The 26,461-nt window shown below is 45.6% G+C and overlaps 1 protein-coding gene across 3 annotated transcripts in view; it reads left to right on the top strand.

The window, feature by feature from the left end:
* LOC120052571 (palladin-like) overlaps nt 1-26,461 on the top strand; it is a 75,867-nt gene that overhangs the window by 14,531 nt on the left and 34,875 nt on the right. For all 3 annotated transcript variants that reach the window (XM_038999557.1, XM_038999556.1, XM_038999558.1), the window contains 6 exons: nt 940-1,057; nt 1,252-1,317; nt 2,505-2,646; nt 2,821-2,844; nt 3,793-3,933; nt 6,241-6,598. In XM_038999557.1, the coding sequence (XP_038855485.1) occupies nt 940-1,057; nt 1,252-1,317; nt 2,505-2,646; nt 2,821-2,844; nt 3,793-3,933; nt 6,241-6,598 (849 nt within the window). The remainder of the gene's footprint in view (nt 1-939; nt 1,058-1,251; nt 1,318-2,504; nt 2,647-2,820; nt 2,845-3,792; nt 3,934-6,240; nt 6,599-26,461) is intronic.

Genomic DNA, 26,461 nt, shown 5'->3' with positions numbered 1-26,461 from the left:
TGCCTACGGCGGCCTCTTTCAATACCAAGGCTATGCTCACTGAGTCTGTACATAGTCAAAGCTTCCCTTAAGTTTGGGTCAGTCACAGTGGTCAGGTATTCTGCCACTGTGTACTCTCTGTTTAGGGCCAAATAGCATTCTAGTTTGCTCTGTTTTTCTGTTAATTCTTTTCAATGTGTCAAGTAGTTATATTTTAGTTTTCTCATGATTTGGTTGGGTCTAATTGTGTTGCTTTCCTGGGGCTCTGTGGGGTCTGTTTATGTTTGTGAACAGAGCCCCAGGACCAGCTTGCTTAGGGGACCCTTCTCTAGGTTCATCTCTCTGTAGGTGATGGCTTTGTTATGGAAGGTTTGGGAATCACTTCCTTTTAGGTGGTTGTAGAATTGAACATCTCTTTTCTGGATTTTGATGATTAGCGGGTATCGACCTGATTCTGCTCTGCATGTATTATTTGGTGTTTTACTGAAGATATTTGTGCAGAATTCCTTGGTTCCTCATCTCATGTTATCTCGCTTTCTTATCTTTCTCTGTCATTGTCTCTCTGTATTTCTCTGTCTGTGTATTTCCCAACTCTCCCTTCCTGTCTTCACTCTGCCTTCATTCTCTCTTCTGTTCACACATTAACATCTTGGCTCTCACTCTCAGTGACATCATCTTAGTCCTTGTGGGGGACCATTTTCATAGGCTCCAAAGTCATTTATAAGGTGCAAACTGCCCACTTTGTGTCTATCGAATTAGACGTGTGAGAGCAGACCATTATTGCAAAGAGCGAGCAATAAGTAAAGAGTATTTAGTAGTGAAATATGTTTTAGACATCAACATCTTTATTATCTCAGATAATACATTAACTGCACTGTTTTGTTTTGTTCTCTCGCTCTAAATGGCCACTCAGTGTGTGGACATCTCTGAGGAACGGACCTAATACTGTGTCTGTTTCAGGTCCCAGAAGAAGACAACTTCAATCTCCCTGTCCATTCATTCACCTTCACCCAAGAGCCCCGAGGCCGTACCTCACCGCTTCACCCTGGTCCAGCCCCTATCTGCACCTCAACACCGGGTAGGACACACTCACACACACACACACACACACACACACACACACACACACACACACACACACACACACACACACACACACACACACACACACACACACACAGCCGTATACAATCTGTCTTAAAATTGAAAATACAAGGAAACACAACAATTTCTCAAGGTGGATATTGATGGTCAGATTATCTTGTCCTCCAGATGCGGAGTCCAGTTTCTTCACTACATGGTGATGGTTCTGTCACAGCGCCCCCTATCTTCACCAAGGTAAGACTACATCTGGAATTATGGCAAAGTTATGCATCACACACACACATATGTGCAGACACTTGCATGCTCCATCTCCCTGGAATAACACAGGATAGGACAGTGGCTTTCACTGGCAGGGGCCAGATAAAACATTACAGTTAGACGAAGGGCCGAGCGCTCCTGTCTCCTGGTTTAACTGTTCTGGAACCCACACCTCTTCCCCTCCTCTCCCCCAGCCCACCTCGGACCATGCGTCGGGTTGTGTGTGTGATAGTGGCATGTAAGTGGCAGAGCATCAAACAGGCCTGCCAAACCCACAGGGGTCAGGAGAGTTTCACTCCCATCCATCCCTGAAGACTACATTTTCCAGTTCATTACTGAAAGACATTTGTTTGTCTTCACTCCCTCCTCCAGGAGCTGAATGGCTTTAATCATCTCAACAAGTGGGTGAAGTCAGGGGTGTGATGTCTGTCACCCTGGCTGTCACGCACACAAACATAGGCATGGACACACACACCATCACTGTAGACAAACACACACACATTCACACACAAACAGTCACACAGAGTCATAAACACACGCGCACACACACACATTCCACCCAGGTCGTCCCAAAATATACAGTGAGATTCCCAAACACAGTTAATAGACTCACAGACACACACACTCACACACACACATGACCTCCTCCACACACAAAGAGGGAGTTGCTGATAGATGAGTCCTTTCACTGTGAGACCTGTTGACTGGTTGGAGAGGTAACACAATGCTGCCTTGGCCTCTCAATGGATGGCTTCCTGCCTCTCTGACTGCAACACTAGAAGCTGTCACAGGATTGTCTGGAGAAGAGCCCTGCTCTGTCCTTTAGTGAAACAGAGTGCTGTAAATGGGGACAGTGTCTGCTGGCCTCCCACTCCACAGTGTGGTGTTCTGTTCTGCTCACTGACACTGTGTTGTCATCTTCCTCTACGTCTTCATTAATTCCCTTCTCTCCCACTTTCTTACCCTTTCTTCCTTCCCACGTCTCGTTCTCCTCCTCCTCTTTCGCTCTCTCTCTCTCGTGTGTCTACCCCGGACCCTTTCTACTTTACTTTCTCTTCTTTACCTTGCCCCCCCATCGCCATTTAATCTATCTCACCTTGATTCTCTCCCTTCCTGCAACTAATTAACTCTCTCTCTCTCTCTGTCTCGCTCTCCCCATCCAGCTCTTACAGGATTCCCAGGCGTCAGAGGGTCAGGTGGTGGTTTTGGAGTGCAGGGTTCGGGGCAATCCTCCTCTGCAGGTCCAGTGGTTCAGACAGGGACAGGTCATCCAGGACTCTCTAGACTTCCGCATCCTGCAGAAAAGTAAGACATTCTCAGTAGAGTCAGAATACTTATTGGTGGTGGCTGGACCCAGAGTTAGACCCACATAGCATCGACGAGTTAAAAAAAGGATAGTGATTTATGAGTCTTAATCCCTCCCTCTCTCTGTTCTTTACCTCCTCTCCCTCGCTTCCTTTGATATCATGTGAAACACAGAGCCACGGTCTGCAGCAGAGCCAGGTAAGAGGAACCTCACTTCCTCCATATGTCATTTTCAGTCATGTTGTTGTCATCAACAAAGTCCCAGCCATATGTCAACTCCCGTCAGCTCCACCATCCATCCACACCATCCTCAATCTATCTGTTGTGTCAGTATGTGCTGTCTCTTTGGCACTGGGATGATGTCATCTCCTGTTCACCTGGATTTGATGAAAACGGTGTAAGGCCTTAAAACTACAGTCTGGCACAGTAAGAGGGAATCCCTACTCAACTCTGACAGGAGTACACAAACTCTCACACACATATTTACACACAGACTTTTTCCAGTCTGAGATGGTGTGACTAATAAGATACATCAGGTGTTACCGCCAAGCTCTCACAAACACCCTGTGAGTCACACTAAAGACATCTCTCAACACCTGTCTTTTCTGTCTGTCTGTCTGTCTGTCTGTCTGTCTGTCTGTCTGTCTGTCTGTCTGTCTGTCTGTCTGTCTGTCTGTCTGTCTGTCTGTCTGTCTGTCTGTCTGTCTGTCTGTCTGTCTGTCTGTGTATGTTTTCCTACTTCACCTGCCATATTCAGAGCGGTGTGTGTGTCAGTCAGTCTGTCTCTCTACCCTCCAACCCTGTCTGCTCTTTAGTCTCTTCCTTGGCAGTGAGTCACATCTAACTGTCAGTCTCCTGTCTAACATGTTTATACCATATGTCTAACTGTCTATCATATGTCTGTCTTACCTCCAACTACGAACATATGGATAGTAAACCTGCCACTCTTTTCTGTGGCTGTGTAAATGTCTATTAAACCTGTCTAAAAGAGTCAGCGTCTGTCTCATTCAAATTTTACACACTTCTCGTTCAGCCATACAACTGTCCTTGTACTGACCACCAGAAATATATATTTTAGCTGTTAGCTGTAACACCGTGTCACTGCTACCACAGTGATTTGATGAGAGTTGTAATTGTTTCTTCCAGAGGAGATATGTACGCTGGTGATAGCTGAGGCCTTCCCTGACGACGGAGGGCAGTTCTGCTGCACTGCAACCAACCTTTACGGCTCCATCAGCAGCACAGCCCAACTCTCTGTTACTGGAGGGGCCTTCAACACTCCCACAGGTGAGTTACCATCATTATTGTATTCACAGTTACAGAAGATGTACCATCAGGACAGATTGCATAACTTGTAGCAACTTATAGGTGAATTTGCCTTTAGTGTAATTGACTTCAACTTTAAATGTTGTAGTTTGCACAGTGTTTATGCAGAGTTTTGGTACTGTACAGTTCATTTGGAAAGTATTCAGACCCTTTGACTTTTTCCACATTTTGTTACGCTACAGCCTTATTCTAAAATGGATTCAATTGTTTTTTTCCCCTTATCAATCTACACCCCATAATGACAAAGCAAAAATAGGTTTGTAGATATTTTTGCAAATTTATGAAAAAACTAAAACTGAAATATCAAGTTTACATAAGTATTCAGACCCTTTACTCAGTACTTCTTGGGTATGACGCTACAAGTGTGAGACACCTGTATTTGGGGAGTTTCTACCATTCTTCTCTGCAGATCCTCACAAGCTCTGTCAGTTTGGATGGGGAGCGTCGCTGAACAGCTATTTTCAGGTCTCTCCAGAGATGTCAAATGGCGTTCAAGTCCAGGCTCTGGTTGGGCTACTCAAAAACATTCAAAGACTTGTCGTGAAGCCACTTCTGCGTTGTCTTGGCTGTGTGCTTAGGGTTGTTGTCCTGTTGGAAAGCAAACCTTCACCCCAGTCTGAGGTCTTCAGCGCTCTGGAGCTGGTTTTCATCAAGGATCTCTCTGTACTTTGCTCCGTTCATCTTTCCCGTGATCCTGACAAGTCTCCCAGTCCCTGCCGCTGAAAAACATCCCCACAGCATGATGCTGCCACCACCATGCTTCACCGTAGGGATGGTGCCCGGTTTCCTCCAGACGTGACGCTCGGCATTCAGGCCAAAGAGTTCAATCTTGATTTCATCAGACCAGAGAATCTTGTTTCTCATGGTCTGAGAGACTTTAGGTGCCTTATGGCAAACTCCAAGCGGACTGTCATGTGCCTTTGACTGAGGAGTGGCTTCTGTCTGGCCACTCTACAATAAAGGCCTGATTGGTGGAGTGCTGCAGAGATGGTTGTCCTTCTGGAAGGTTCTCCCATCTCCACAGAGAAACTCTGGAGCTTTGTCAGAGTGACCATCGGGTTCTTGGTCACCTTCCTGTCCAAGGCCCTTCTCCTCCCATTGCTCAGTTTGGCCGGTCGGCCAGCTGTAGGAAGAGTCTTGGTGGTTCCAAACTTCTCCTATTTAAGAATGATGGAGGCCACTGTGTTCTTGGGGACCTTCAATGCTACAGAAATGTTTTGATACCCTTCCCCAGATCTGTGCCTCAACACAATACTGTCTCGGAGTTCTACGGACAATTCCTTTGACCTCATGGCTTGGTTTTTGCTCTGACATGCACTGTCAACTGTGGGACCTTACATAGACAGTTGTGTGCCTTTCCAAATCATGTCCAATCAATTGAATTTACCACAGGTGAACTCCAATCAAGTTGTAGAAACATCTCAAGGATGATCAATGGAAACAGGATGCACCTGAGCTCAATTTGGAGTCTCATTGCAAATGGTCTGAATACTTATGTAAATAAGGTATTTCTGTTTTAAATGTTTTATACATTTGCAAACATTTCTAAAAACGCTTTGTCATTATGGGGTCTTGTGTGTAGATTGATGAGGATTTTTTTTTAAAGTAATCCATTTTGGAATAAGGCTGTAACGTAACAACATGTTGAAAAAGTCAAGGGGTTTGAATACTTTCCGAATGCACTGTACATCTGGTTCAACGACGAGGGCTCGTGTACCTCTGGTTCATGTCAATGGTTACCAATAGGCAGTCAGCCTGGGAGGTCGAGTGGTTTTGGCTCCGACCTGGATCCCTGTGTGGTATTTCCTCTGGGCCTCTTTATTATCCTGGATAATCTTTGATCTATATGAGGATGAGAAGAAAAGAAGAGGGGGAGGAGAGGAGGAAGAAATAGGCTAGTTAGGTCGTGAGCAGCATATATCTCTGTGGGAGAAGGGAGGCGTGTTTATTCTCTCTGTGTACTCTCAGTTCACCACGCAATCAGAGGAAATCCACAGGCCAAATAAACAGGGATTACATCAAGAGCTCCTCAAGACAAACAGGCTGACTAGACACAGCTGCTACTTTAGATCACATTCTAACTTAATTTAGAGCTGCCATGTTAGTGGGGTATGTGAGGATGGGGGTGAGCTGGGCTCTGCTGGAGGTAATATTAGTGTACTATGTTAGGAAAAGGGGAGGGAGGATATGCTTGTGCACTGTGAAGAGGAGGGGGTAGGGCTCTGCTGGGGGTAAACCTCTACTCTCTCCTGGTCTCTCTCCCTCTAGCGGTGTACGAATCGGTCAGGGACGGTGTGGCATCCGGCGATAACTCTGTCTTCGAGGATGCCCAGGCCTTCCCCCCACCCCCGCTCACAGAGATCAGCCTATTGGAGGTACCGCCCAAGACCCCACCCAGTGCCAGCGCAGAGGGTTTCCATGTCAACGAGCTGGAGATCTGGCCCAGTGTGTCAGCCCTTCCACACTCCCACATGTACCCCATGGAGGGCCAGGACCGGAGGGCCAGTCCCCCTCTGCCCTCCTTCGGCCTGCCTCCACCAGAGCCCCGGCCAGACTTCCTAGGCCCAGCCAAGATGTCTCCACCCCCGGTGAAGGAAGCCCCTCCGCTGCCCAACAAGCCCAAACTGTGAGTACACCCATCCTGCCATCACACTTGTCATAGGTGATGGCTGATTGAGCTGGCATCATGATTCCCATAGTAAGGGATTGGATTGTTGATCAGGGAGCTGGGTGTATTCAGCTTTTGAAAGGGGAATCCGAGCATTGAGAACAAAAGTATTCCGGTCTCTTTATGGTGTCAGTGCCATGTCAGTGCTGTGTTTGTGTGCCAGAGATGGCCTGGCTGGCAGCTGCTTTGTGGCTCAAAACGGATCTGTCTGTATGGCTTTTGTTCTGTTGGATGGCACCTATTGTCTTTGTATGACTCCTGTGTGCACGCCCAGGACCCCTGCTCTGTCTGTATGGCCTCCCTGTAGCCTCCCTGTGTGTATTATAGTGTAGGCAGCGGGTATGATGTCTGTGATGTTACAGGGCTGTAGAGCTTTGATAGTCTTTGTATGGCTTTTGTATGTTTTTATTTGGGGTGGCAGGTAGCCTAGCGGTTAGAGCGTTGGGCCAGTAATCAAAAGGTTGCTGGATCGTATCCCAGAGCTGACAAGGTAAAAAATCTGTCGTTCTGCCCCTGAACAAGGCAGTTAATCTACCGTTCCCCGGTAGGCGGTCATTGTAAATAAGAATTTGTTCTTAATTGACTTGCCTAGTTAAATAAAGGTAAAAAAATTGGGACTGTTCCTGTTGCAGGGCTTGCTGTGGCAATGGTCATCAACATTTTTTAAATGCAACAGTTGGGAAATGGATGAAGATAATCCAAACTTTTAGGATTTATATAATCCATCAGATATTGACTGAATTAAAAGTTCAGTGGCTTCACTTATCAATATTGAGTAGAAACTATTCAAAATGCTACCACATAGACAAAAGTGTGATTTAACAAGGGTCATATGCACACCGGTAGGAGATCACCATTGATAAATACCAAATGTTGTTCAAAACCAAACAAATAAAAACATTTCAGAGATGGAAATAGAGGTGCTAGTGGCAGAGAGTGAGTACAACCAAAAGGTTTTATTTGGCTCGCTCAGTTGAAGCTACAAAGAGAGAACCATTAGGACAATGAAGTTGCTTTAGCAATGGAAATATACTTCACATGAGTAGACAACGCTCACCATTAAGCCGTCCATCCTCAGCACTCTCCCTCTTGTAGGTGTATAAGCTAACATTGTTGCCACCACATTCAGCAGCGTCTTTTGCCCATCACATAACCTATCACCTGCACATAAAGAATGGAAACCTTTTCTGTTCAATATAGTTGAAATTGTTTTGCGATGGTGATTTTATGGCGATGTGGGTGCAGTCTATTGGTCCGTTCGTATTTGGGAACCCAATGATAGCATCATGGCAAAGAAACACCTCTTGACATCAACCTGTTGTACACCATTGGTGTATAGAAATTGTAAGTGTTACTGTTAATTTTGCTGATGATTGCATCCCAAACATTGGCTCATCGAGGGCTGTGAGATGCCGATTGACAAACTCCCGCTGAAAAGTGCCCGTTGCCAAGAACCCAAGGGTGGATAGCACTTGGATTTGCACAGGAATGGCACGTGTTTGCCTTTTTAAAGTAGGTCTTAAATCCTCGCAAAAATCCTATGAGACAGTTTTTTGGGAAACGATATCTGATGAGCCAATCGGTACTATCTGCAGAAAATGTCCCACCTGTCTCTAAAAACGTGCTCTCTGCGAAATACAGCATTTGCCAAATTTTCCAAAAGAGCAAGATCAGCCATCTCTCATTCGATTTCCCATTATGTCAGTATTTTATAGTATTTCAACAATGGTTTCACTTTCACACGTACCTCTCATTTAGCAAATTACTGTACTTTATATAATAATATGATTATTATTGTAACAAATGCACTGATGTGGTCAAATTAAATAGCATGTCAAGATATGTTGTATGAAATCACAATGGAAATACAATGAAATTGAAAAATTATTTAATTATAACTCATAATTTCACACATTTTCAATATATATTTCCCCCATTCTACCCTTGACAAGCAGTTCCCTTATTCCACCACCTTGAACTCTGCATACGCATGGTCATGGCTGTGCGCACACTCTCAAGCAAACATTCATATTGATAAATCTCACATCGGCTGATGTAAAAAGGGCTTTAGAAATAGATTTGATTGAATTTGATTTGAAATGATTCCACGCATGGTTTACGCACAAATGTGTGCATAAGCATGATTGATAAATGAGGCCCCAGGGATTTTGGTGGGTATTCAATTTATTGTCAAATGTAAAAAAGAAAATCATACAATGCACTCATAAACTCAGCCAAAATTGAAATGTCCCTTTTTCAGGACCCTGTCTTTCAAAGATAATTCGTAAAAATCCAAATAACTTCAGATCTTCATTGCAAAGGGTTTAAACACTGTTTCCCATGCTTGTTCAGTGAACCATAAACAATTAATGAACATGCACCTGTAGAACGGTCGTTAAGACACTAACAGCTTACAGACGGTAGGCAATTAAGGTCACAGTTATGAAAACTTAGGACACTAAAGAGGCCTTTCTAGTGACTCTGAAAAACACCAAAAGAAAGATGCCCAGGGTCCCTGCTCATCTGCGTGCCTCCTGCAAGGAGGCATGAGGACTGCAGATGTGGCCAGGGCAATAAATTGCAATGTCCGTACTGTGAGACGCCTAAGACAGCGCTACAGGGACACAGAACAGACAGCTGATCGTCCTCGCAGTGGCAGACCACGTGTAACAACATCTACACAGGATCGGTACATCTGAACATCACACCTGCGGGACAGGTACAGGATGGCAACAACTGCCTGAGTTACACCAGGAACGCACAATCCCTCCATCAGTGCTCAGACTGTCCGCAATAGGCTGAGAGAGGCTGGACTGAGGGCTTGTAGGCCTGTTGTAAGGCAAGTCCTCACCAGACATCACCGGCAACAACGTCGCTTATTGGCACAAACCCACCGTCGCTTGACCAGACAGGACTGGCAAAAAGTGCTCTTCACTGACGAGTCACGGTTTTGTCTCACCAGGGGTGATGGTCGGATTCGCGTTTATCGTCGAAGGAATGTGCGTTACACCGAGGCCTGTACTCTGGTGCGGGATCGATTTGGAGGTGGAGGGTCCGTCATGGTCTGTCACAGCATCATCGGACTGAGCTTGTTGTCATTGCAGGCAATCTCAACGCTGTGCGTTACAGGGAAGACATCCTCCTCCCTCATGTGGTACCCTTCCTGCAGGCTCATCCTGACATGACCCTCCAGCATGACAATGCCACCAGCCATACTGCTCGTTCTGTGCGTGATTTCCTGCAAGACAGGAATGTCAGTGCTCTGCCATGGCCAGCGAAGAGCCCGGATCTCAATCCCATTGAGCATGTCTGGGACCTGTTAGATCGGAGGGTGAGGGCTAGGGCCATTCCCCCCAGAAATGTCTGGGAACTTGCAGGTGCCTTGGTGGAAGAGTGGGGTAACATCTCACAGCAAGAACTGGCAAATCTGGTGCAGTCCATGAGGAGGAGATGCACTGCAGTACTTAATGCAGCTGGTGGCCACACCAGATACTGACTGATACTTTTGATTTTGACCCCCCCCCCTTTGTTCAGGGACACATTATTCCATTTCTGTTAGTCACATGTCTGTGGAACTTGTTCAGTTTATGTCTCAGTTGTTGAATCTTGTTATGTTCATACAAATATTTACACGTTAAGTTTGCTGAAAATAAACGCAGTTGACAGTGAGAGGACGTTTCTTTTTTTGTTGAATTTATATACATTTTCTCACTGTATCAGGTATTTTTTTGTTAAAAGAAAGAAAATGATATGTGCCTCATTTGCATACATATACCAGGCTGGAAACACCAAACACAGGCTCTGTCCACACTTCCAGCATTTACCTGCACTGCATACCTCAACAAGCATGTCAATAGTGTAGCAATATTGAGGTTACTCATATTGATGCTACACAGGAAACGAAAGCCAATTGTTACTTACCTTATTCATGTGCTGGTTGACAACATGCCTAGTAAAGTTTGCTTAATTATATACCTTTGTCTGGTGTGACTACAACACAAAGCATATTGAAACATGGTGGCAGCGGTACTTAAAAGAACCTGGATCTCATCAATGTAAATGAAGAATACATCCCAGGCAGCAGTTTGGAAAAGTGCCGCGTTTACAAGCTAGTCATCGTGCCGAACGCCAACGTTAGCTGGCTATCGTGAGTGACTCTATGCTAAAGGCTAGCTGGCTATTGGATACAAGCAGATTCGTGAGTAGCTAACATTCCATTCTACAAAGAAATCGCCATGGAAAATGTACTGAAACCTCCGGGAAAAATAGACTTTGATGATTGTAATTTAGCACTGACCTGGAAAAGATGTAAAGAGGAATTCAATTTGTACATGGCTCTTACAATGGGAGAAAAACCTGATGACTACAAAGTGAAGCTACTGTATTATCTCATTTGGGAAAAAGGCAGAGAGATTTGTGAGACCCTCTGACTCAGAGAGCGGTGAGGATGTTCTCTGCATCACACTCAGAGAGCATCAACGTGGTGCAGGAGAAAACCACAGACCCCAATGCAGTTATCTTTAAAACCATGCTGGTCAACAAAAAAAGTCAGTCAGATTTCAGCTAGATTGTGGTGCTAGTTGTAATGTTATCCCTGCAAACCTCACAAAAGCCAGTCACCTAGAGCCCTGCAGTCAGGTATTGGTGATGTATAACAAGAGCACTCTGACGCCACTGGGGAAGTGCACACTTAAAGTGATCAATCCACGCAATAAGAAAACCTACCGAGTTGAGTTCATCGTAGTCAACAAGAACGTGCACAGGCCCATTCTAGGCAGTAAGGCTATCCAGGCAATGGAGTTGATTACTGTGCAGCACCACAACATTCTGGCCATCGAGAAAACAACAGGATCCTGGATTAAAAAGCAAATTAAACAGGACTACTCTGATGTATTCCAGGGAGATGGATGCTTCCCCGGCAAACTGAAGCTGGAAGTGGATGAGCGAGTGGAGCCCGTCCAGCTGCCAAAGAGAAGAGTGCCAGTAGCACTATATAAACCACTCAAAGAGGAGCTCAGTGGTCTAGAGACAAGAAGGATGATACAAGCAGTTGAAAAAAGCACAGATTGGATCAGCAGCCTGATCTTAGTGATGAAACCGTCTGGGTAACTAAGAGTGTGTCTTGATCCAAAACCTCTCAACAAGGTGCTCAAGAGGAGCCATTACCCACTTCCCACTATTGAAGACATGCTGCCAGATCTGAACAGAGCATGCGTGTTCTCTGTTTGTGATGTAAAAAACGGATTTTGGCATGTGGAACTAGAGGAGGAATCCAGCTATCTCACCGCGTTCTCTACACCCATGTGACGCTACAGGTGGCTGCGCATGCCAATGGGAATCAGTCCAGCCCCAGAGATCTTTCAAAGGAAGTTGAACCAGGCAATGTAAGGTCTTCCAGGAGTCAAAATCATTGCATATGACATCCTGATTGTGGGAGAAGGAGGCAACAGTGAAGCGGCGACTCTGGACCATGACAAAAACCGGAGAATGCTCCTGGACAGATGCAGGAAGCTCAATATCAAGCTGAATCCGGAGAAGCTGCAGCTCAGGCTGAAGGAAGTGCCTTACATTGGCCACCTGCTAACATCAGAGGGGTTGGAAGTGGACCCAGGAAAAGTGACAGCCATCAGACAGATGCCTAGGCCTACAGATGTGCAGGGGATGCAGCGCTTCCTGGGCATGGTCAAATACCTAGCCATGTTCTGCAGCCACACCACGGAGCTCTGCGAGCCACTGCGACAGCTAACACACAAGGACTCACTGTGGGAGTGGTCAGAGAGACATGAGCAGGCTTTCAATAAAATCAGGGATACCATTGCACAGACCCCTGTGCTGAAATACTACAACCCAACACAGCAGCGTGTACTACAGTGTGATGCTTCAAAGAGGGATTAGGAGCAGCCTTGATGCAGAGAGGACAACCAATAGCATACGCCAGCAGAGCCCTGACAGAGACTGAAAAAGGGTATGCACAGATAGAGAAGGAGCTGCTTGCAGTGGTGTTTGGCATTGAGAGGTTCCACCAACTCACATATGGACGAACTGTGGAAGTGCAGTCAGATCACAAGCCTCTAGAGAGCATCATGACAAAGCTTCTCCTCAGCGCACCAAAAAGACTACAATGCATGCTCATGAGACTCCAAAACTACTAGGTCGGTCTCCAATACGTTCCTGGAAAGCATGTGGTGCTGGCCGACACCCTGAGCAGGGCGAACCTCACAGAACAAGACAACAGAGGCCCTGTGGAGGTCGAAGTGAAATCAATCAATATGACCGGGCGCTCCAGACACTGAAAAATGTGATCCTGAAGTGAAAGAACATGTACCCTTGGAAGTAGCCATGTATTTTCACAGCAGTGTGCAAAATGGAGTTATCTTCAGAGGTGAGCAAGTCGTTGTGCCTACTGCCCTCAGGTAGGAGAAAATGCAGAGAATCCATTCCTCACACATAGGAATCGAGGAATGTCTGAGAAGAGCTCACGAGTGTGTCTACTGGCCGGGCATGAATGCACAGCTGAGAACATACATGTCTGTAAGGTTCTGCTTTTCTTTTCTTAGTCAACCTTGTGTTATTTTTCTTTGTGTTCTTGAACGTAGCCCTGTTTCTTTGTGCTCTGGAACGTAGCCCTGTCTTTCATTTTTGGTCATTGATATCACCTGTGTTGGTTCTCACCTGGTCTCATCAGCTCCCTATTTAGTTCAGTTCTTTCTGTTTGTATGGTTGTGAGGTATTGTTTGTTTTTGACTGCCTACCTGTGTTTGACCATTGCCTGTCTGTGACCACGATTCATGCCTTCTGCGAAGGCTTAATAAACATCTGCCGTGGTCTGCGCGTGAATCTACATCTTTTTCTCACAGAGTATTCGTTACAATGACACAATGTAGCACCTGCACTGCATGGCGTGTGAAGCGGCAGAAAGAGACGCTGAGGCCACACAAAGCATTCCTGGGAAAAAATAGGGACTGACCTGTTCCAGTTCAACAACAGAGACTACATGGTCACAGTTGATTATCTCTCCAACTTCTGGGAAGTGGACCATTTGGAGAACACACAGTCGAAAACGGTCATTCGAAAACTGAAGACACACTTTGCACGCTGTGGGATACCTGACATCCTTTACTCAGACAATGGTCCCTAGTACTCTTCAGATGAGTTCCCGAAGTTTCAGCAAGGCTTGGGACTTTACACACAAAACATAGTCTCCAGGATACCCACAAAGTAATGGGAAAGTGGAATCGGCAGTGAAAACAGCCAAAAGACTGATGGCAAAAGCAAAGAGAGCTGGTGCTGACCAATACCTGGCCATGCTGGATCACAGAAATACCCCGTCACAAGGAACAGACAGCAGCCCTGCAATAGTGATCATGGGAAGACGTACAAAGACACTACTTATAATGAGCGAAAATCCTGGGACTGGTGATGGCAAACTGTCAGCCGGGGAAGTTCAAAGAAAGACAGCAGAGACAGGCAAAGTACTATGACACCTCTGCTAAGGATCTCACAGAGCTGCAACGAGATGACAGGGTGAGAGTTCAGCCACTCACAGGACAGAAACAGTAGTGGCAGAGGGCCACAGTAGTCAGACCTGTGGAGCAAAGGTCCTACGAGGTGAAGACAGACAGGTCTTCAGGAGGAACAGGCGACACCTGAGGAAGAGCAGAGAAATAGAGAAGGATTTCCCCACTGTTGAAGAGCCTGGCACAGCGCCAGTAAACAGAGCACCGGCTGACGCCCAGCAGGGTGCTGAACATAACCTAGAGGTGAACGCTCTAGGTTGTGTTCAAAAAAAAAAAGAGAACATGTAGCAATATTGATGTTACTCATATTGATGTTACACAGGAAGCGGAAGCCAATTGTTACTTACCTTATTCATGTGCTGGTTGACAACATGCCTAGTAAAGTTTGCTTAATTATATATCTTTGTCTGTCGCGACTACAACACAAAGCATCTTGAAACAAATAGCAGGATAAAATTGGATTAAAAGTCAACACGCCTGGCTCTAGATTACACCTATCTACACATACTTTACATTGTTTGTGAGATCAGACATAAAATCACTATAATCAGAGTGTTCATTTTCAGGAGTTGCTTTCATTTCAGCACATCTAATTTGTAAACATTTCTGTTTACAAAAACTGTATTAAATTCTAACTTTTTTCAATTCCACCAAAAATCAACACACATCAAAATAAAGTTATCTTTCTTGTGACGTAAATGTCGAGACGGTGCGTTAAATCCCAGACGAAGGTAAAACAACGTATTCCATTGAGCCCATTTCAGCCATTACCGGGGTGTGTTTGACAGGCCATTAAACAATTCCGCGGTCGTAACATTAACGGGGGAAAACAACAGACAAGAGTATAAAAGAAGTCTTAGGAGTCAAATGAAAGCAGTTAATCCAGAGAGATTGAAGTGGATTTTGCAACCCTCAAACACAGGAAGTGGATGGCTGAAAAAGCCCGCTCCACAGGTAGGCGGGGCATGCGTGCTGCTACTTGCTGTTGCTCAGTCAGGTCTGTCTATAGACGGAATTGTATGAAGCTTCTGATCTTGGCTCATTTGATTTAGTGGTTCAGGCATGATATATGTCTTGTGCATTAGTGAGGAGGGACGTTATAGTCGCGATGCGGTCTGAGACTGACGTATTTGTGACGTGGCCTAAGACTGGGCGCATGTGAAGCATGAATGTTATGTAGGGCTCATGCTTTGTCCATCGCATGTGCATTGTTGCGTTGAGTTTCTGAATCAACCTTTTGGATGCCTGTCTGTGTAACACTTGCTAAATGTTGACGTTGTCCTCTATGCTTCCAGAGCGGCGGGTATAGAGGAGGAGACCGAAACTGACAGGTAAACAACAGAAAGGTTGGTCTGGGTCTGGTCTGGGTGAGGCTCTCAGGGAGTGATGTGAACGGAGCCCTGTTGTTTGAGTAATGCTGGGATCAGAACGACGTGTTGGCACATTTACATTGTTTTGCTATATTTCGCGCTGTGTCCCGGATTGAGTTTCTGCAAATAGCAGGATCTCCGTAAAGCTGCTTCCTTGAGTGAGTTTTTCCATAGTAATGACATGGACAGGCTGCCTAAAACAATCACCCCCCCCCCCCCACTGTGAAGCGTGCGGCGGGACAGTGTACTGCATTGTGCCGTACTGGAGGTTAGATCCCTCTCTGTCCCCTGGTGACCTGTAGAAGTGTTGGCTGACAAACTAAAGCCTTAGGCACCGGCCACTCTTGATCTTTAACCTCTGACCTCACGGCAGGGGTCACCGCCTCTCATTTGTTCTCCTGCACACGTTCCTGTTACCTTTTAAAGTTTTTCCATGGTCTTTAAACGGCATGCTGTTGCACAATGTTGAAGCGGTGGTTCTACAGTATCTGTCTGTTGCCTTTGAAAAGGGATCCTGCTGTGGGACTTTTACTGCCGCTGGTGTAAAAGGCAGATTTTATATTTGCTGGATTTCATTTGAGGACTCCAATGTAACTTTAATTGAGTTTGCGATTGAGTCGTTTTGCTAAATTGCCGTGAATCCAATGGGGACTGAATGGAAACTATGACCCTACTGTCTTGGCTCTACATCTCTCTATGTGAAACGAAACTCTATCATGCATTGGCTCTCATTTCACTGCAGCCAATAAGGTGTCTGGGTGTCTGTTTTGACTGATGCTTTCAATAGACCGGACCAACGACGATTACAGTCTCGTTCTGCTTCAACGGCTGTATTGTATTCAGAGGGAAGAAATGTGTTTTAGTGATGGCCTAAGAGGACGTACAGTACTGTTGCATCCATGCATCTCAACCATTACATTGGCCTACACCTGTTATTAATGCATCACATTGCCTTGACCTCTTAGCTATGGATCTGTGGGACGGTACCTTGATTAGTAGTGTTACTGAAAGCGCTCCTGTCGACGCTATCTCAGAACTGCATTAACAGAGCTGGGCTGTGGAGAGGAAGTGGCTGTATGACTTGGCAGGCTAAGGTGACCGCAGGAGACCTGATCTGGGAAAACACGCCTGCTGTCTGTCTGCACTGTGACTGTTCTTTACTGGAGGAAGAGGGAGTTGGGTCATTCAGTCAGTCAGTCAGTGTGTGGTTCTGATGGCTGATGTTACTGGTGTTGCCAGACCTGGTGGAAGAATCAGAGGAAGCTCTTAGGGAGAGGCCCCAGGTTGGCTGTTGGGATCGGAACATTGGCCTAGTGTTGAAAGAGGGAGGGAGAGGGGGGATAGAGATAGAGAGATAGAGAGAGAGAGAGACTAAATCACACAAAAACAACACTAGACACTATGGAACACAAAGCTTTTACTATCTCGTCCTGGAATAAACAAGGTCTGAGGTCATCTGCCTTTGGCCTAAATAGCAGGAACCCAGACTTTTTTAAGAAATTGGAAATACAGACATTGTCATCCTACAAGAAACGTGGTATAAAGGAGACAACCCCACTTTTTGCCCTCTAGGTTACAGAGAGCTGGTAGTCCCATCCACCAAACTACCAGGTGAAACAGGGAGGAGACTCAGGGTATATGCTAATTTGGTATGGAGCAGACCTAACCCACTCTATTAAATTAGTCAAACAGGAACATTTTACATCTGGCTAGAAATTAATAAGGAAATGATCACAACAGAAAAGAATCCTCCTGTGTGCTACCTATATCCCCCCACTAGAATCCCCATACTTTACCAATGACAGCTTCTCCATCCTAGAGGGGAGATCAACAATTTCCAGGCCCAGGGACATGTACTAGTCTGTGGCGACCTAAATGCCAGAACTGGACAAGAACCTGACACCCTCAGCACACAGGGGGACAAACACCTACCTGGAGGTGACAGCATTCCCTCCCCCAGCTGCCCCCCTAGACACAACTGCGACAACATAACCAACAAAAATGGTCATAACTCCTGCAGCTCTGTCGGTAGGCTTTGAGGGGACTCCTATGGTAGGTACACCTATAGCTCATCTCTTGGCAGTAGTACTGTAGACTACTTTATCACAGACCTCAACCCAGAGTTCACAGTCAGTCCACTGACACTCCTATCAAATCCCAGCAAAATCACACTCTACTTGAACAGTATGCTCAATCATGAGGCATCAAAGCCAAAGGATTTGAATAATATTAATATTAAGAAATGCTATAGATGAAAGTAAAGTAGTGTGGAAATCTACCAAAAAACAATTAGGCAACAACAAATTCAATCACTTCTAGACAATTTCCTGGACAAAATGTTTTTACTGTAATAGTGAAGGTGTAAACTTAGCAGTAGAAAACCTAAACAGTATATTTGACCTCTCCCTATTAAATCTATAAATGTCAAGCAGACACCCTAAGAAAATTAACAACAATGACAAATGGTTTGATGAAGAATGCAAAAACCTAAGAAAGAAATTGAGAAACCTATCCAACCAAAAACATAGAGACACAGAAAACCTGAGCCTATGCCTCCACTATGGTGAATCACTAAAATAATACAGAAATACACTACGGGGAAAAAAAGGAACAGCACGTCAGAAATCAGATCAAATACAAATCTTAGAATCAACTATTAAAGACTACCAGAACCCACTGGATTCTCCAATTACCTTGAATGAGCTACAGGACAAAATAAAAATCCTCCAACCCAAAAAGGCCTGTGGTGTTGATGGTATCCTCAATGAAATGATCAAATATACAGACAACTTCCAACTGGCTATTCTAAAACACTTTAACATCATTCTTAGCTCTGGCATCTTCCCCAATATTTGGAACCAAGGACTGATCACCCCAATCCTCAAAAGTGGAGACAAATTTGACCCCAATAACTACCATGGGATATGCGTCAACAGAAAACTTGGGAAAATCCTCTGCATTATCATTAACAGCAGACTCGTACATTTCCTCAGTGAAAACAATGTACTGAGCAAATGTCAAATTGGATTTTTACCAAATTATCGTACGACAGACTACGTCTTCACCCTGCACACCCTAATTGACAAACAAACAAACCAAAACAAAGGCAAAGTCTTCTCATGCTTTGTTGATTTCAAAAAAGCCTTCTACTCAATTAGGCATGAGGGCCAGCTATACAAATTGATGGAAAGTGGTGTTGGGGGAAAAACATACAACATTATAAAATCCATGTACACAAACAAGTGTGCAGTTAAAATAGGCAAAAAACACACACATTTCTTCCTACAGGGCCTTGGGTTGAGACAGGGAGGCAGCCTAAGTCCCACCCTCGTCAACATATATATCAACAAATTGGCGAGGGCACTAGAAAAGTCTGCAGCTCCTGGCCTCACCCTACTAGAATCTGAAGTCAAATGTCTACTGTTTGCTGATGATCTGGTGCTTCTGTCACCAACCAAGGAGGGCCTACAGCAGCACCTAGATATTCTGCACAGATTCTGCCACACCTGTGCTTCTGTCACCAACCAAGGAGGGCCTACAGCAGCACCTAGATATTCTGCACAGATTCTGCCACACCTGGGCCCTGACAGTAAATCTCAGTAAGACCAAAATAATGGTGTTCCAAAAAAGGTCCAGTCGCCAGGACCACAAATACAAATTCCATCTAGACACCGTTGCCCTAGAGCACAACAAAAACTATACATACCTTGGCCTAAACATCAGCGCCACAGGTAACTTCCACAAAGCTGTGGACGATCTGAGAGACAAGGCAAGAAGGGCATTCTATGCCATCAAAAGGAACATAAAATTTGACATACCAATTAGGATCTGGCTAAAAATACTTGAATCAGTTATAGAACACATTGCCCTTTATGGTTGTGAGGTCTGGGGTCCGCTCACCAACCAAGAATTCGCAAAATGGGACAAACACAAAATTGAGACTGCATGCAGAATTCTGCAAAAATATCATCTGTGTACAACGTAGAACACCAAATAATGCATGCAGAGCAGAATTAGGCCGATACCCGCTAATCATCAAAATCCAGAAAAGAGCCGTTAAATTCTACAACCACTTAAAAGGAAGTGATTCCCAAACCTTCCATAACAAAGCCATCACCTACAGAGAAATTAACCCGTAGAAGAGTCCCCTAAGCAGGCTGGTCCTGGGGCTCTGTTCACAAACATAAACAGACCCCACAGAGCCCCAGGACAGCAACACAATTAGACCCAACCAAATCATGAGAAAACAAAAAGATAATTACTTGACTCATTGAAAATAATTAACAAAAAAACTGAGCAAACTTGAATGCTATTTGGCCCTAAACAGAGAGTATACAGGGGCAGAATACAGAATACCTGACCACTGTGACTGACCAAAACTTAAGGAAAGCTTTGACTATGTACAGACTCAGTGAGCATAGCCTTGATATTGAGAAGGCTGCTGTAGGCAGACCTGGCTCTCAAGAGAAGACAGGCTATGTGCACACTGCCCACAAAATGAGGTAGAAATTGAGCTGCACTTCCTAAACTCCTGCGCAATGTATGGCCATGTTAGATTTTGTGACCTGATAGGTGACCTGATAGGAGCTGCACTCCTATCTACTGGGTGAAATACCACAGTGTGCCATCACAACAGCAAGATTTGTGACCTGTTGCCACAAGAAAAGGTCAACCAGTGAAGAACAAACACCATTGTAAATACAACCCTTATTTATGCTTATTTATTTTCCCTTTTGTACTTTAACCATTGGTACATTGTTACAACACTGTATATAGTCATAATCTGACATTTGAAATGTCTTTATTCTTTTGGAACTTCTGTGAGTGTAATGTTTACTGTTAATTTTTATTGTTTATTTCACTTCTGTATATTATCTACTTCACTTTCTTTGGCAATGTTAACATGTGTTTCCCATGCTAATAAAGCCGAGAGAGAGAGAGAGAGACGGTTTTTGGTCTTAAGGGCTTGCGGCGGTGTATAAGGGTATGTATTAAGCTGTAAATGTTGGGTATGTAGCTATGCCATGAGGCAGGTCATAAATCACTTAGCTGGGAGCTATGATATCAGTTTGAGGTACCTGGGGTGCAATTTTATAGAGAGTCTGTATGCTCAGTCCTGGTTTATGGTTCAGACTCACCAGGGGTCGAAAGGGACACATGTGACCATGTATAAAGCCACACACACACGCACTGGACTGATCTGGAAGTTGTCAATCTGCTCTGTGTGTGTGTGTGTGTGTGTGTCGCATGTGTACTGTACATTGTGACGGATGGAGTATGAGTGGTATTGGTGTCTAGTATCAACTTTCTAGTATTAATACATGCTACGGTGTGAAATTTCACATGAACTGTTTTGCATTTGCTATGGATTATGTCATATCCTTGCTAGTAAGAGCTAAAAACACTGTGTGGGAGAGGCATTCAGACAGTCAGTTAGTGGAGCTGTTGTCTCACATTTTCCCTGACATTCCGTGTGGCACATCTTCAATTTCTTAACTCCCGTGCTGTCGATTACTGTCAACATTGACTATTTTCACATGCCAACAAAGTCTACAAAAGATAATGACACAGTATGTATTTGTACAGAAACACCAAGGACATTCTTTTCAAGCGGCAGCCTCTGAAGGGAAAGTCCAAACCCATGTCATGTGAGGTTCTCGAGGGGAGGATCATAGCGAAGAGTCAAGTGAATGAGGCAGTGAGGTGTGACTGTGGTACTGACTGTGATCACGGTCGCACAGCATTAGATTATGGGTTGGGATATAATCTGTGGGTGGGCGTCGTCAAACACACAAGCAGCAATTATCCTGCAAACATTTGATATCTTAATCACTGTTTCATAAGACAGGGAATCAGAACCTGACAGTTGAAATAGTTATCTTGCACGTATCCATTTTAGAAACGACCTTCTTTTCATCTTCCGCTGAGCCCTCGCTGGCAAACCCTCTGTGAGAATCTCCACCTGGCTCCATCTTCCTGATTGCTCCAGATTATGTGAGGATTACAGATCGCGAAAAGCAGAGGAGTCAAGCGCAGATCAGCAGTTTACACAACCTCAACTTTGCCTTGTCATAACCCGCTCACAATCTAAACTTAAAAACATGACATAACAAAACCATTAACCTTCACAACGCAGTCCTTGATTGGGGACTACTTGAAATGTGGTTGAGTTCTGGTTCAAGTTGAGTTCCTTCTGGTGAATCTAAAAACAGGCTGTTGATCATGAGATCATGATGTGGCAAAGTGGGCCTGTCGTCACGGTGACGAGGAAGTGATGCTGTGGTGCCTCTCAGATCCCCTGCAGGGTTAGGGTGAGAGGGTCATCGTGTTCAGACAGCTGTGTTAATCCTCACTGTTCCAGACTGATCTGTCACAGCCTCCACCCTGAGAGACCTACCACAAGCACACTGAGTCACAATGAGAGAGAGAGAGGGAGAGAGAGAGTATTTGGTTTTGTAAACAGCTGAAATCACAGAACAATACAAAGTCATGTTCTGTCCTTTTGTGTCCAGGGAGCAGGAAGTGAAAGGTGTCGGTCTGCTGGAGCCACATGGCAGACAGGGTACAACAATTATCGTTTAGGGGTCAGAGGTCAAAGGTGACTATTATGTGTTAAAATGCTGCTAGTAAATAGCTGCGTATGGGGTCACAACCTCACCATGTGGTAACCCTCCCCCTCATGGCTTCGGGGAACTCCCATTCCTGACTAAAATGTGTGTCACGCACACACACTGGGATAACAATCCCAAACACGCAGGAGCTTAGAACAACAGCCTGCTTGGCTGTAGGTGACACCATGTGTGTATGTGTGTTAAGCCTGCAGAGTGGTAGAGATGAGGAAGCTACTAATCCCCTTTCATTTGCTATATATTGCTTATGAATTGACCCAGTACCATTCAAACCCATGCCGGCTGCATAATTGTCATACCACAGAGATTAAATGATTGTGGCCCACTCCTCAATCTTTTTAACCCTCTCTGAGGTCATCATCGTCAGGGTAACAGTGGATAACTGGAACAAACTGAAGGCCACGCTCGACCCGTTTGGTTACAAACCGTTCTTCCCCGGCGCTATTTCTCACTCACACAAATACACACATACACAAATACACACATACACACATACACACATACACATAAACTGTTTACAGAGGTGCCTGGATACTGTTTGTTGTTGTGTACTCAAGAGTTCATCTCAGATTGGATTTTGATGCTTTGGAATGTTCATTACTTCTCCAACCGTGCTTATACAGTATACTTAAACAACATGTTTAATATACATGTGTGGTATTGTTGAAGCTACGGTTCGTGCCTGTCAAATTCAGAGCTTTGTGTTGATCTTGCGACCTCTTGCGTTCGGGGTTGTGTCTGTGTGCCGTATTGCTCTTTGTCTTGTATCTTTGGTTGTGTTGCATTCAGGGTCATGTTTTGTGGGACCGTACTGCTCTATGGTTGTGTTGCATTCAGGGTCGTGTTTGTGGGACCGTACTGCTCTATGGTTGTGGTTGTGTTACATTCAGGGTCGTGTTTGTGGGACCGTACTGCTCTGTGGTTGTGTTGCATTCAGGGTCGTGTTTGTGGGACCGTACTGCTCTATGGTTGTGGTTGTGTTACATTCAGGGTCGTGTTTGTGGGACCGTACTGCTCTATGGTTGTGGTTGTGTTACATTCAGGGTCGTGTTTGTGGGACCGTACTGCTCTGTGGTTGTGTTGCATTCAGGGTCGTGTTTGTGGGACCGTACTGCTCTATGGTTGTGGTTGTGTTACATTCAGGGTCGTGTTTGTGGGACCGTACTGCTCTATGGTTGTGCTGCATTCAGGGTCGTGTTTGTGGGACCGTACTGCTCTGTGGTTGTGTTACATTCAGGGTCATGTTTGTGGGACCGTACTGCTCTATGGTTGTGTTGCATTCAGGGTCGTGTTTGTGGGACCGTACTGCTCTATGGTTGTGTTGCATTCAGGGTCGTGTTTGTGGGACCGTACTGCTCTATGGTTGTGGTTGTGTTGCGTTCAGGGTTGTGTTTGTGGGACCGTACTGCTCTGTGGTTGTGTTGCATTCAGGGTCGTGTTTGTGGGACCGTACTGCTCTATGGTTGTGTTTGTGTTGCATTCAGGGTCGTGTTTGTGGGACCGTACTGCTCTATGGTTGTGGTTGTGTTACATTCAGGGTCGTGTTTGTGGGACCGTACTGCTCTGTGGTTGTGTTTGTGTTACATTCAGGGTCGTGTTTGTGGGACCGTACTGCTCTATGGTTGTGGTTGTGTTACATTCAGGGTCGTGTTTGTGGGACCGTACTGCTCTATGGTTGTGTTTGTGTTACATTCAGGGTCGTGTTTGTGGGACCGTACTGCTCTATGGTTGTGGTTGTGTTACATTCAGGGTCGTGTTTGTGGGACCGTACTGCTCTATGGTTGTGGTTGTGTTACATTCAGGGTCGTGTTTGTGGGACCGTACTGCTCTATGGTTGTGGTTGTGTTACATTCAGGGTTGTGTTTGTGGGACCGTACTGCTCTATGGTTGTGTTGCATTCAGGGTCGTGTTTGTGGGACCGTACTGCTCTATGGTTGTGTTTGTGTTGCATTCAGGGTCGTGTTTGTGGGACCGTACTGCTCTATGGTTGTGATTGTGTTACATTCAGGGTCGTGTTTGTGGGACCGTACTGCTCTGTGGTTGTGTTGCATTCAGGGTCGTGTTTTGTGGGACCGTACTGCTCTGTGGTTGTGTTGCATTCAGGGTCGTGTTTGTGGGACCGTACTGCTCTATGGTTGTGGTTGTGTTACATTCAGGGTCATGTTTGTGGGACCATACTGCTCTATGGTTGTGGTTGTGTTACATTCAGGGTCGTGTTTGTGGGACCGTACTGCTCTATGGTTGTGTTGCATTCAGGGTCGTGTTTGTGGGACCGTACTGCTCTATGGTTGTGTTGCATTCAGGGTCGTGTTTGTGGGACCGTACTGCTCTATGGTTGTGGTTGTGTTACATTCAGGGTCGTGTTTGTGGGACCGTACTGCTCTGTGGTTGTGTTGCATTCAGGGTCGTGTTTGTGGGACCGTACTGCTCTATGGTTGTGGTTGTGTTACATTCAGGGTCGTGTTTGTGGGACCGTACTGCTCTGTGGTTGTGTTACATTCAGGGTCGTGTTTGTGGGACCGTACTGCTCTATGGTTGTGTTGCATTCAGGGTCGTGTTTGTGGGATCGTACTGCTCTATGGTTGTGGTTGTGTTGCATTCAGGGTCGTGTTTGTGGGACCGTACTGCTCTATGGTTGTGGTTGTGTTACATTCAGGGTTGTGTTTGTGGGACCGTACTGCTCTATGGTTGTGTTGCATTCAGGGTCGTGTTTGTGGGACCGTACTGCTCTATGGTTGTGTTGCATTCAGGGTCGTGTTTGTGGGACCGTACTGCTCTATGGTTGTGTTACATTCAGGGTCATGTTTGTGGGACCGTACTGCTCTATGGTTGTGTTGCATTCAGGGTCGTGTTTTTGGGACCGTACTGCTCTATGGTTGTGTTGCATTCAGGGTCGTGTTTGTGGGACCGTACTGCTCTATGGTTGTGGTTGTGTTACATTCAGGGTCGTGTTTGTGGGACCGTACTGCTCTATGGTTGTGGTTGTGTTACATTCAGGGTCGTGTTTGTGGGACCGTACTGCTCTATGGTTGTGGTTGTGTTACATTCAGGGTCGTGTTTGTGGGACCGTACTGCTCTGTGGTTGTGTTACATTCAGGGTCGTGTTTGTGGGACCGTACTGCTCTGTGGTTGTGTTACATTCAGGGTCGTGTTTGTGGGACCGTACTGCTCTGTGGTTGTGTTACATTCAGGGTCATGTTTGTGGGACCGTACTGCTCTATGGTTGTGGTTGTGTTGCATTCAGGGTCGTGTTTGTGGGACCGTACTGCTCTATGGTTGTGGTTGTGTTACATTCAGGGTCGTGTTTGTGGGACCGTACTGCTCTATGGTTGTGTTGCATTCAGGGTCATGTTTGTGGGACCGTACTGCTCTATGGTTGTGTTACATTCAGGGTCATGTTTGTGGGACCGTACTGCTCTATGGTTGTGGTTGTGTTGCATTCAGGGTCGTGTTTGTGGGACCGTACTGCTCTATGGTTGTGTTACATTCAGGGTCGTGTTTGTGGGACCGTACTGCTCTATGGTTGTGGTTGTGTTACATTCAGGGTCGTGTTTGTGGGACCGTACTGCTCTATGGTTGTGTTGCATTCAGGGTCATGTTTGTGGGACCGTACTGCTCTATGGTTGTGTTACATTCAGGGTCGTGTTTGTGGGACCGTACTGCTCTATGGTTGTGGTTGTGTTACATTCAGGGTCGTGTTTGTGGGACCGTACTGCTCTATGGTTGTGTTGCATTCAGGGTCATGTTTGTGGGACCGTACTGCTCTATGGTTGTGTTGCATTCAGGGTCGTGTTTGTGGGACCGTACTGCTCTATGGTTGTGGTTGTGTTACATTCAGGGTCGTGTTTGTGGGACCGTACTGCTCTATGGTTGTGGTTGTGTTGCATTCAGGGTCGTGTTTGTGGGACCGTACTGCTCTATGGTTGTGGTTGTGTTACATTCAGGGTCGTGTTTGTGGGACCGTACTGCTCTATGGTTGTGGTTGTGTTACATTCAGGGTCGTGTTTGTGGGACCGTACTGCTCTATGGTTGTGGTTGTGTTACATTCAGGGTCGTGTTTGTGGGACCGTACTGCTCTATGGTTGTGGTTGTGTTACATTCAGGGTCGTGTTTGTGGGACCGTACTGCTCTATGGTTGTGATTGTGTTACATTCAGGGTCGTGTTTGTGGGACCGTACTGCTCTATGGTTGTGTTTGTGTTACATTCAGGGTCGTGTTTGTGGGACCGTACTGCTCTATGGTTGTGGTTGTGTTACATTCAGGGTCGTGTTTGTGGGACCGTACTGCTCTATGGTTGTGGTTGTG

The sequence above is a fragment of the Salvelinus namaycush genome, chromosome 8, assembly GCF_016432855.1.
Source record: "Salvelinus namaycush isolate Seneca chromosome 8, SaNama_1.0, whole genome shotgun sequence".
NCBI classification, from domain to species: Eukaryota; Metazoa; Chordata; class Actinopteri; order Salmoniformes; family Salmonidae; genus Salvelinus; species Salvelinus namaycush.
The sequence above is the reverse complement of the archived record's forward strand: the minus strand, read 5'-3'. Positions and strand labels throughout refer to the sequence as shown.